The sequence below is a fragment of the Lactuca saligna genome, chromosome 6 (genome assembly GCF_052625555.1).
Source record: "Lactuca saligna cultivar CGN05327 chromosome 6, ASM5262555v1, whole genome shotgun sequence".
Lineage (NCBI taxonomy): Eukaryota > Viridiplantae > Streptophyta > Magnoliopsida > Asterales > Asteraceae > Lactuca > Lactuca saligna.
Genome location: NC_136422.1, coordinates 68,755,987 through 68,768,989, shown reverse-complemented (window position 1 = coordinate 68,768,989; position 13,003 = coordinate 68,755,987). Strand labels below are relative to the sequence as shown.

Here is a 13,003-nt window from a genome sequence, read left to right as displayed (position 1 = left end):
ATATAGTACTCTCTAACGAACTCACTATATGATTCAGGAAGCGACTGAAGAATCCAGTCAACAGCCAACTTACCTGAAATCTCGACACCTAACATCCTTAACCTTTCAATGTGTGACTTCATCTCTAAGACGTGTACATACACAGGTTTCCCATGTTTACTTTCCAAAAGGGCTTGAGTGAGCTTGAGCTTTTCAAGTCTTCAAACTTGTGGGTTAGGGAGAATAATTAGAGGAGGTGGAGGAAGTGAAGCATGATCTCTTGTTCCTTAATCAAATCATGGAATATCATTTTCATCTGGAAAGCTTGTTCCACGGGATTTGGGAATACCATAGTTGTCATAATTTGACATTTACAAAACGGGAGAAACCAAATTCAAGTTAGTTGATTGAGTCCTTAATAAATCACCCAAATGAGATATTAAGGCTAGGACCCAACACAATACGCTACAACCTAGAAAATGGATGTTGTAATCTAGTTGCAGAATATTTCAAGGTAGGTAAATGACGATTTACCAATTTCCACCATGAAAAACGAAAAAGAAATTTAAGTTTTAAATCTATGAAAACTCCTAGATCCTTCGACATTCATTGAACTTTTCAATGGCATGTTTAAATCTCGATATGCCCCCTCTAGTTTGTGATTGGGATACCGAGGATCACAAAGCGGGTGTGAATAACCATGCAAACTTACATGGTGTCCCCACATGTTACAGTCACCTATTCGATGTGTCGCTTAACCACACACGCTCCACCGAACTGTGACAAACATTGAGTCACCCTTTTCTACCTTTGCTTAGAACCATTTAGTGTGTCGGTTAACCACACACGCTCCAATAACTTCTTCGCAAGGGCATAAAGTGTAATTTCATGGAATTGCATCAATTCACTTTTGCCTAAAGTAACTAAGATTGGGAATTTTGTAAAACTTTTAGTTACTTTATACTTCATTATACTTTTAATGGAAAAGGTTAGCCCTATCCTACCCGTTCGGCTAACGACCCTCCACCAATCAAGGAAGCGGTGGTAAGAGTGGATACACATTAAACGGCCATTTTATAGGCCATAACCTTATACCCCCCTTATAGATCGGCTTCGTGATGAGGCCTACTAACAGTAAGACTAGCATTTTAGTTATAATATTAAACTTTTAATGTTATACATAGTATAAGGGTGTATTTTACACTTTTAAAATACTAGGTGGTTTAAATTATACTTTTAATTAACCAAAATCGTTATGGATTTATTAACTCTCTTTTAATTATACACTTAATTAATTTAATAAAACCATAAGGCTTTAATTTGAACTTTTCAAAATTAGGGTTTTGGAATTTAGACTTTCTAAATTAACTTTTAATCAACAATTTAAATTTCAAAACTTGAGGGCAAGTTTTGAAACTTTTCAAAACAATTAGGTTTTAATTTCACTTAAAATTTTCGAATTTAAGACATTTAGATTAAAATTTTAAATATTAAAATTCTTGATTTAATAATTATCTTGAACTAGACTATTAATTTTAATTATTAAATCATAAGGGATTATCTAAATCATGAGGATAATTATCATTTATACATTTAAGATATCCTAATCCCTTAAACATCTACATAGATTTCGAAAATAAGGGATGAGATATCCCAAAATCTTTAATTACCATATTTAACTATTAAAGGATAATTACAAGATATGGGATAATTCAAATCCCTAAAATTTAGGATCTAACCTTGGGGAAGGAGGTAATTTCGAAATCCAAGGGTTGGATAACCCTAGATTTCAAAATCTTGGAGGCTAAGGAAAGGGTTTGGGAAACCCTAGCAAAAAACGCCAACTGGGGTTTTGCTACCCTAATTGCGAAAATTACCTAGCCTTCAGGATTTATTAGCCATAAAATCTAATATGTCAAGTACATGCATTTGAATAAAATCTAATTGAAAACAAAAACCATTGGCTTTGATACCACTGTTGAGTTTTATACAAACCATCCTATGTGTGCATGCAACCCTAGAATTGGATCTATGTTTTCACTATTAGTTACACAACATTATGAACACATAATAAAACCCTAATGAGTCATACTATTTTCGAAATTCACCAAAAAGATTAGAATACATACCTTTTGTTGTTATATAGTAATAACAACTCAAATCCTCCTTGTAATGGCTTTAGAAAGCTTAGAGTCACAAGTGTCACTCCTCTAATGGCTCACAAACACCAAGAGCAAGAGGATGAAGAATGATAAGAGAGGAGGCACCAAAAAACGTGTGGAAACCCTAAGGAAACTCTTATCCACGTTTTTGGTGCTCTAGGGTTCCTTAAATAGTGAGGCTATTAGGGTTATCTAACAAGGAAAGCCAAATTTGACTGCTTAAGCCCTAAGCAACCCATGGACTCCCTCCTTAGAGGCCTAGGACTATTTCTAATGGGTTTCCCTATAGAATTCGTCCACCCCTCTAATATGGAGTCCATTAGCCTAATATTCAACTATCATACAATTGACAGTTCTAGTCCCTTAAGTTTAATTAATTTCTTTTTTGCCACAAAATTAATTCTTAATTAATTATTGACTAATATTAATTAACCAATATGATTTCTCCTTTAATATATTATTCTCATAATATATTAATAAATCATAATTAATCCTCTCTCTCTCCATAATTCATCCTATCAAGTTGCTTTGGTGAAGGCAACCCAAAAGGACCATGCACCATCTGGTCAAGTACATACCAAAATAGTTATGGACTTAGACACTAATCCAACAAGTTTATCCGAAGTTCAGTTTAGTCTTGTCTTACTTGAGGACAAGTAAGGTTTAAGCTTGGGGTGATTTGATTGTTTCATTTTATTTACTTCTTTTTATAGTTTATTTTAGCATATTTCATTCATAATTTAGATAATTTCAATGCATATTTTCCTTTTTGTTATTTTATGACTATTTCGAGCACTTTCTAGTTTCATGAGCTTTATTGAAGATTTCATGGAGACTAATGAAGCAGGAATGTTCGGGACATATGGAAAGCAATAGGAATTGGTGGAAAACAAGGATCTCGACTTGATGGCTAGTAGAGTTGATGCATGGAGTGGGCTAGTGACTATAGGGCTTGGAGGAAATAAACATTGAATTTAGAAGAAATTGGTGAATTTGAAGCATGCGGAGATTTTTGATCGGGCGAGTACGTGAGATATAGATGATTTAGGGAAGTCAAATTGGGATTAAAATGAAGAAAAAATGAAGAATATTGGGCTACATGCTTATTGGATTTATTCTAGGTAAGTGGTCTAAGTCATTGGAGGCCTAAATCACAAAAGAACCCAAATTACAAAAGAACTCAACTCAGCATGCGTGCTACTCATGCAACAGCATATGGGTTGCACAAGTCCCTATAGGGGCATTTTTGGAATTTTAGTTGGAAGGCTATTTTAGGAAGGTTAGTGCCCATCTTTTGGAGACTCTTGCACATCCGAAAAACCAACATTTCTCTAGAGATTTTGGAGCATTTTGAAGACCAAGAACACCACATGAACATCATATTTTTACCTCTTAATCTTGTTGAATGGTTGGTATAATCTTTTCTTATATTGTTTTCTTGAGTTTAGTCATGCTAGGGTAAACTAAACTTGGTTGACTTTTATGGAATCCTTTGAATTTTTGTTGAACGTTAAAGACTTCATGAAATTTTTCTTGAATCCTTATGGGAATTTTTTGTGTTTTATCATATTATTACTACTTGTATGTTTTTATTTATGAGTTTAAATGTATTTGTGGTGATTAGTTCACTAATTTCTTGATTAAGAAAAGGATCCACAAATTAGCAAGCAACAAGTGATTTTTATGTTTGTTTTACTTCACGCAATCATAAAAACATTTTCTCCAACATAGTAGTGAAAGCATTTGACCCCTCTTGGATTTGTTGACTTTTTAGTTTTTAATGCTAGTTGACTTTCACTAATTACATGCTTAATGGAAATTGTGAATTTTACTAAGGAAATTGTTATGAACTTCTCTAACTATTTTAACAACTAAGAAAAGTCTAGGTAATCTCAAGATTCTTGGATTACTATAGCCAAATTAAGGATTTAAAACAAGTATTGCACAATTGGATTCTAATGATATGTTTATCAAAGTCAAAGTCAGGAAACCTTAAGTCAACCATCTTTCTCTTATTGATTTTACATCAAACTCTTATTTTTGTTGACTTGTCCATTTAAATCTTAATTTATCCTAGTTTTATTTCAAGTATTTAAAAAGACTAAAACCCTCATTTTTATTTTTATTGTCATTCTACAAGTACTTTTCCAAATAGATTTTTCATAGAGTTATAAAACTAAACTAATCTTCGCCGATTCGACCCCTTTACCACTATATACTATTTGTGTAAAAGATTTAGGGATATGAATTTTGTTGGCCTCGACCACCATCACGTACACCCTTACATTTTGCATGATGTCTTGAAAGCTTTTGTTGTTAAACCAGATTTTATTAAATAAACTTGAAACAAATTTTCGAAAACTTTGTTAGATTTCGTTATTTCTTTTGAAGGGAAATCTTGGTCTTCTTCTAGTAAACTCAAATTCTAAGAAATGTTATAAGGTAATGTCTCAACCCCCCAACATTTAGACATAGGTTCAATATGATCGAAACAAGTTATAACAGGAAGCATATTTTTGAAATATTATATAAACTTGGCCCCCGTTAGTTCTATTTAGATTGTATCTTGTCGAAATAATGAATTATGAAGCAAATTGTCTATTTTTTAATATGTTTTGGTGTTGTTGGTATCTATGCAATATGTAGAATCCTTGTACGACTCACGATCTAGTTAGCAACGACATGTTATCAATTCCTACACACTACGTTCTTTTCCAATTCTAGTAATGTACTTTTGGATGCATCACGTTCTCATTCTATTCCAACATAGAAGATTACCATCTTCTGCTATAGCAATATACATTAACGTTTAAGTCGAACTTTTACGCATCATGTATATATCCACTAATGCTTCTTGTTCTAGCATCGGTTCAACATTTAACACACTTTCCAATTTTATCTGTTTCCAACAATTTACATATCTAATAAATTAAACTCAATTCCAATAAATTCAAAGATCACCACAACATTTATTAAAGATATCCACATGATAAATGTTAAAAACTCATAATAGTGTAACATCCTAATTTTCAAGACCAAAAATTTTGTTTTTCATTTTGTTCCTCATAAAAAAGTTTACTTAAGACATCATCGAAATCATATCAATCCATAAAACAACAATCACAAGTCTCAAAAATCATATCATCAATAGTAATAATGTCAGAGTACAATCCCATGGATCTCAAAATGCGGAATCGTGTGTGTGTGCGATGCACTGCTACTATGTCGATTCTTTCCCCTTCGACGAAGAGGTACCTGAAACCAAAATTGAAAACCCTAAGCACAAATCTTAGTGAGTTCCCTCATCATACCACACACCATACAACAAACATACTTTCGGTCCATTATGGGGTGCCCGACCTACCTATGTCAATCAGTTTTGGGGTGCTGACCTACCCTGCCAGGCGATTTTGGGGTGTCCGACCTACCCATGTCAAACAGTTCTGAGGTGTTGACCAACCCATGTCAAGCAGTTCTTGGGTGCTGACCTACCCTCCGGTTTATTCTAATCGACTTTGGGGACTATTTCACCCCGTACTACTACCACACAAAACATAGCATAAACATATTGTTAGGCATATTTGGGGTGCCTGACCTTCCCTTCAGCTCTAACGGCCGAACTTGGGGACTATTCCCCTCCTACTACATATAACATATCATGCTAGCACATAAACATATCAGGTAGTAGCAACCCAGACAATTATCACAAAGATAATCATCTCAACTATATCAACCATTAGTGGGCCAGTATTGGTGCCTTTGACCCACTTCTACCTGAAGGTAACTCACCTCAGTGTCGTGAAGTGTCTAAACTGTCCTTGCTGCCGAGATCACTCCTCTCAAATTGTACACATAATCATCTTCCTTAGTTACCATTTCATGGTCAACTTCGGTCAAAGTCAAAGTCAAAGTCACACCCTGGTCAAAGTCAACTTCCGGTCAACTCGATGAGTCGGTCCACCAACTCATCAAGTTCCCTAATACAAAGTCGAGACCCTTTGCAAGTGACCCGGCGAGTTCAACCTTTGACTCGCCAAGCCCATCTGCATGCCAGTTGGCACGTTTAGTCCTTGACTTGTCAAGTTCATCTTCATGCAAGGTGATGCTCTTAGTGTTGGACACGCCGAGTCCATCTTCATATTCTTGGGACATAGACTTGGACTTGCTGAGTTACTTCATACACTCGCCGAGTCCCATGATTTCCAGGTCTTTAATGAGCCCAACTGACTGAGTGCTCTTCTAACTTAACACATGGTCCATTAACATAAGGAATTTGGTGGGAAATGCGGCCTGACTCGTCAAGTCACATGAGTGACTCGTCGAGTCCCTCTATGTCCAAAACTATACACTCGATTTCAGTTGGTCTTAATGCATCCACAACATAGATCTGACTTCCTAGGGTCCATAATACACGTAAAGTCCCAAACTTGGCGTCCATGCATGGGGTATTTGGCTTAAATGGCCCTAAAATGGAGTCTACAAGATGCATGGGGTGCTTATGGCAATAAAGTTGTCACCTTTATGCCATAAGAACACTCAATGGTTCTAGATATCAAGTCATACCCTCTTAGAACCACAAAATCTCGAATGTGTCTCTAGAAAAGTTTAGAAAATGTAGAAATGAACCCTAACTAGAGATCTAAGAGATAAATGGTCAAGGTTGGAGCTTTTTACCTCTAGTAAGCTGGAAATAGGACACAACTTCTAGATCTACTAGCTTCCACTTGAACTCCGAAGCTCCTTCTTCCTTCTCAAGCTTCACAACCACCACAAATAAACAAAAATGGCTCAAGAGCACTTAAACAAGTTTAGGGTTTTGATTTAGGGATTTCTGGACACATGGAGGCGATGAGGGAGGCCACAACTGGGGTGTTAAAGCGTTTAAATAGGGTGCAAACCCTTAAATTAGGGTTTCATCCCGACAAGCCTACTTGTCGAGTCAGGGCATCCGACTCGTCGAGTAGGTTCTTCTTCCCGCGTCCAAATTCTAACCTCTACTCGACGAGTTGGAGCCTCCAACTCGCCGAGTCCCATAACAAATGTTCAAAATTTATATTTAATTTACATACCAGGAACCGGGCGCTACAAATAGGCATAAAATAACCAACATACCCCTATGGTCAAAATACTCTTCTAGCACGTTACAAAATAAGTGTTACATTTGATCTCAGACACGACGAAGTGCGAGAGGTCAAGAGGGTTGCGCCCTCTTGCGGGGTCCAAGGGGTAGACATAGTTTAAGACTTTCATTGTAATGGAAAAACATGATCATAATGAATGGTCATTGGAGAAACAAACAAATTTGAGTATGCTCAGAGGCAGCTCACGCTACCTTGGTTAAATCGACAGCTCTAACCCTTGTTGTTTATGAAAGCTCCAGCCAAACTGAATGTGACTACTCGAGCGGTTTGGACTGTTTTCCAGAAGCCATATTTCTAACTTCTAAACCACAAATTTCGTTGATCTTATCAAAATTTCGGATAGATTAGTATATGTAATATATTTTTTTTCATTTTTGGAGTATTCTGAAGATTTTGAATATCTTTAGACTGAGTGGGCCGTATCGACCGGTTGAAGGCCTGAAAGAAAATGTTGTTATGGGGGGATGATACTTGATGGTAGCGGCTTCAAAACACCTTCAAACTAACATAACAACATACCTAACAACATGACCTTTGAACTCCAAAAAATGAATCTATTACAAAGATAATGAAAAATATTTTATCCTATCATGAAAAATTATTTGATTTTTGTCTTTCAAATAATTTCCATGATACACAAGAATAATAAACTTTTTTAGGAATTCATGATCTGTAAGAGCACATTCACACATTCCTTTTATCTTTTATAAATGATAAGTTGTTCTAGTCGGGTTTTTTTTTTGGTTTGTATCCGAAACAAAACATGTTTTTTAACCAAAACATCTTAAAAAAATCCTAATTGCTGATTACAAAATCCTATTTATAACCCCTTCTAACAACATTATTCTCTCGAATGTATTTGATACCACGATTATTAAAAATAAATATTTAGATATTTGCCAAAACAACCATCACAATCACCTAACACCATCAACTCCCACTCGACAACATCAACACCACTAACAATCAAAACATCATTGATATTAATTAAACACCTCCAACTACAACCCATCTCATATATGAATGAAAATATATTCTCTCTTGTTAAAATCAACTGTTAAAGGATAACCAAATTGTATCAAATACATGTTAACATTTGATTAATTTTATAACCGTGGTTTCCACGGGTTATAAACTAGTATGTATGTATATATATATATATATATATATATATATATATATATATATATATATATATATATATATATATATATATATATATATATATATATATATATATATATATATATATATAGTAGTTTATAACCCGTGGGAACTACGGTTATAAAATTAATTAAACTTTTATAGTAAAAACTTCAAATTATTATTCAATTATTTTAAATAAATTATTAATTAAGAGATGGTTTTATTAGTTATATGAAATTATAATCGTTGATTCAAATTAATATATCAAATTAATTTTTAATATATATTAGATATTTTTTATTTGTGAATTAATGAAAACAATAATATAAATTTAAAATTTAAAATTTAAAATTTAAATTTAAATTTAAATTTAAAATAGAGAATAAATACATTAACAAATAGCATCACATTAATGATGATGTCTAATAAATTTAAAATAGAGAATTAATAAATTGTTAAGTGTCAACACATTAATTAAAATATCTAATATGATAACAAATGACAAAACAACTACTTTTATATATATATATATATATATATATATATATATATATATATATATATATATATATATATATATATATATATATATATAAAAGACTTACCGACTAATAGAATTGTTTAAAAAATCAAATTCAAATAACAGATAAAAATACTAGGTTCACAAATTAAGAAAACGCCTAGCCGACAAACCAGAATCCAAAACGATAAAATACACGGATGCAATGTTTAACGTGTTCCATGAATGTATCTCTTAATAATGTATTTTCACTATTTTGTTCTTCGAAACATTTAAAGTTTCTTAAAAAGAATAACTAATAATCTAATATATTGTTTTAGGAGCTTCTTTTATAAAGATATACATTTTATTAACTTCTGGATCTATCATATTTTAATTTACAAGTGACAGGGTGACAACCAATCTATCATAGAGTTGAATTATGGCCTTACGGACACAACGATAATTGCAAAACTAGCCATCCTCATTTATTTTTTATAAACAAAAAAATATACTCTAGACATAAACTACTTTCTAATTGTAGATTTGTATCTATGTCCAAATATAATTTAAATCATTGATCTCAAAGAGGAAACATTATCTAATATTAATATCCTTGATTTCCAAAAAAAAAAAAAAAAACAATATCTAATATTGATAAGCTAAAAACCCTTTAATAACCATTTATATATAAAATAAATTAATAAACAATTCTAAAAAAGTCAAATGACAATAAAATATTCTACTTTCCAATTTCCATACCTAATTTTGTATATTATTATTATTATTATTATCTTATTATTTATTATGATCATCATGACATGTGGTTTTGCATATGCCTCGTTTTTCTTTCTTGCCAAAATTCAACCGACATGAAATACACATTTATCTGTACCACAATTATCAATTTTCTTTTGATTTGTTGTCTCATTTCTTAAAAAGCAGTAGTATTATTTTAAGGAATAGGGTTTCGGTTTGAAAATTCCGTTAAGAGAAATTAAATCTTATATGTTAAGTAAACGAAAGCAATATTAGAGGGACTGATAAGTTTATTTTAATTAGATTAATTTATTGTTTTTATAATAAGTTTGTATTCAAATTCACATGTATCATGCATGGATGATTAGATCCACATGATCTCCAGGTGTATTTACATACTATCGTTAATAAGAATTTAATTTTAAAATAACTATAATCATATTAGAATAATTAAGTAAAAGCTTAAAGGGAGCTTTAAAAAAAACATTGATTTTTTATAAAAAAGATTATAATAATACTATGAACGAACAATATTAAATCGATCATGAAAGTTATCAAGCCAAACAACACATTGGACTTTTCTTTATTTCATATCAACTCATCGTTGTTCATTGTGGCATTTATATGTCATAAGCAATAGATGAATAGATTATTCGTAATAAATAAAACAAATACAACAATGTGATTGGATATAACCACCAATTCGTAATAAATAAATCAAATACAACGATGAGATTGAAGATAACCACCAATTGCCAATCCACATTTATAATTATTATGCCCAACATGGCAACGTCGTTTTTTTATGAACAAACAATTATTATTACAAAAACTATATATATATATATATATATATATATATATATATATATATATATATATATATATATATATATATATATAAACACACACATACACACTAGCCGTCTACCGGAGTCAAGCATCAAGTGCGATTTTTTTTCCAGAAATTAGTTCGTATATAGGATTAGTTTTTTGCTCATGTAATTTATTACACATAAAAAAAATTATCAATAAGAATCATTCCAGTAGAAATGAAATCAGAAATAAATCAAAATGAAAACTTGAGATTTTTTAAAAATAAATATAAGCACATGATTGACTTCTCATTATTGATCATGCAACACTTCTTTATACACAACATTTGACATATAGACTTTACTGTAGTTGAATTGTTCATCAGGCTTCACCAATACTTTTGTAGTGGCATGTGATATCCTTTTGGATAATGCGACATAAAATTGGTCATGCGAGACAACCAATTCTGGAAGATAAATTCCTACATTTTGAATTGTTTGTCCCTAAGCTTTATTTATTTTCATTGCAAAACATAATCGAATTGGAAATTGCTTTCCCCTCATCTTGAACGGGAACATGTCATCTTCAGATAGACTTAGAGGAATCCTTGGCAAATATACTCTCTTTCCAGCATGTTGACCAACAACTATTTCGGCATCAATAACCTTGTGCTGAAAACTTACATATCAATCAGGTGTCATTACATAATCCATTTGATGGGTCGAGATTCCGTAACAGTATTATCGGAAATCCAACTTTTCATCTTAACTAATGAGGGGGTAAACCACTAACACTAAGCGTGTTCAAGAATTCCACAGGATAGAAGTTATTTATATCATCTACAGCTTCATCAAAGCTATATTAAATTATCTCTTCTCCATAGAATCGGCCGATCAAATAATCATTAATCTCATCAACACTATCATTTATTGTGGATAGTATTGCACGCGAAATAATATAATCTAGTTCAGATCTATTAATTTCAAAGGATGGAAAGATTGCATCAATCAAAGCATGCAATGACTTTTCTTTTTCAGTGAAGGAATTTACCATATCATCAGGGATGTGAATAGAGTTTCTGTGCACCGTTTCTTCAACTCCATCACCGACACATAATAGAAAGTCTGAGAACCATGGATCGATTAGTGCTCTCATATTTATAGTTAATCGCAACTTGATAATCGAAGACCAAAGAGGTGACATATGTATGCTAGAATCTATAGTCTGTGCTCGTGTTCCACGTCTAATGACCGACAACACTTGTCTGAAATCACCCCCCAAAACCATTATCATTCCACCAAATGGGAGCATCACCCCAGTGATATCTTTCATTATACGTTCAACCGCCTCCAATGCATGTCTTTTAGCTATCGACGCTTCGTCACAAATAACTACTTTTGCAGTCCGAAGTAGCTGTGCATTACCACTTTGTCTTGAAATCTTGCAGACCGAGTTATTTTCAAGATTGATAGGAATCTTAAAGAGAGAGTGAGTTGTTCTTCCCCTATGCATGTTATTAGCCGCAACACCCGATGAAACAGTCATGACTGCAATATTGCCACACAAATGAATATTAGCAAGTAAAACTTTGTAAAAAATATTTTTCCTGTTCCACCGGGAACGTCTATGAAGAACACTCCTAGAATATCATTATGGGCATGTGGCATGATCTCATCATACACAAACTTTAGTTCGGGATTAGGAAAATCTTAGGCTTTTAAATGTTCTGGTTCTAAAACAATATAGCATTCTTCTTGTACCTCACAAAAAACTCCAAATTCTAAATCGACATTTTGATTTATTTTTGGAAGATCAAAATCATCAATATGGTCACCCACAGATTGTAGGAATACCATGATTTCAGTGAGGACCATATTCTGGACTCTTTCAACACTTCTGTATTGTCGCCTATAATCTTCTGCCATAACTTACGAAAATCTCCTGGCTCACAAAAACTCAATATCGTTGTAAATAGCCTTCTAAGAGAATTGGGAAATAGAAACAAAGATGCCTCTATAAGACATTGAGAGAAACCATAATCGGACTCTATTAAGCCTCTTTCAAGAGCTGATTTCCAAAATGTTGGGTGTGTTACGTTGTTAACCGTGTAGAGATCTTCAAAACACGTAGGGCCACTAATATGCGATAAAAGTAAGCGAAGGTAGTATCGCTCCCCTTCAATTGGATTATTAGAAACTAAATGACCTCGCCTTAATCCTAGTTTTCGACGATTCCAACGACATAACTTCGGATCCCACATAAATTTTTTTTGGAAAATCTCTATATTTATATATTCTGGCACTAATTTCTTTTTAATTTTTTAGAAAAAAGTAGTCAACATTATTCTCTTATCTCTCTCTTTTTCGACAACACTAACCAACGTATCATCCTCATTGAATCTAACCATCTGTTGATTTGGGAGATGCACCCGCAAAGCCATCACACAAGGGTCTATCTGAGAAAGGGGGAAGCTAAAAATCTTCCAAAATTCCTCAGGAGGT

At 32.9% G+C, this 13,003-nt stretch overlaps 1 protein-coding gene across 1 annotated transcript; it reads right to left on the bottom strand.

Annotated features, from left to right (window-relative positions):
* Positions 1 to 11,363: 11,363 nt before the first annotated feature.
* Positions 11,364 to 12,047, bottom strand: LOC145002698 (ATP-dependent DNA helicase PIF1-like). Its single transcript, XM_078961917.1, has one exon. The coding sequence runs from the start codon at positions 12,045 to 12,047 to the stop codon at positions 11,364 to 11,366; it is 684 nt and encodes a 227-aa protein (XP_078818043.1).
* Between the last annotated feature and the right edge of the window lie 956 nt (positions 12,048 to 13,003).

What these genes read in the sequence shown, in the direction of transcription:
- LOC145002698 (XM_078961917.1), bottom strand. Translation starts at nt 12,047, where the DNA reads ATGACTGTTTCATCGGGTGTTGCGGCTAATAACATGCATAGGGGAAGA.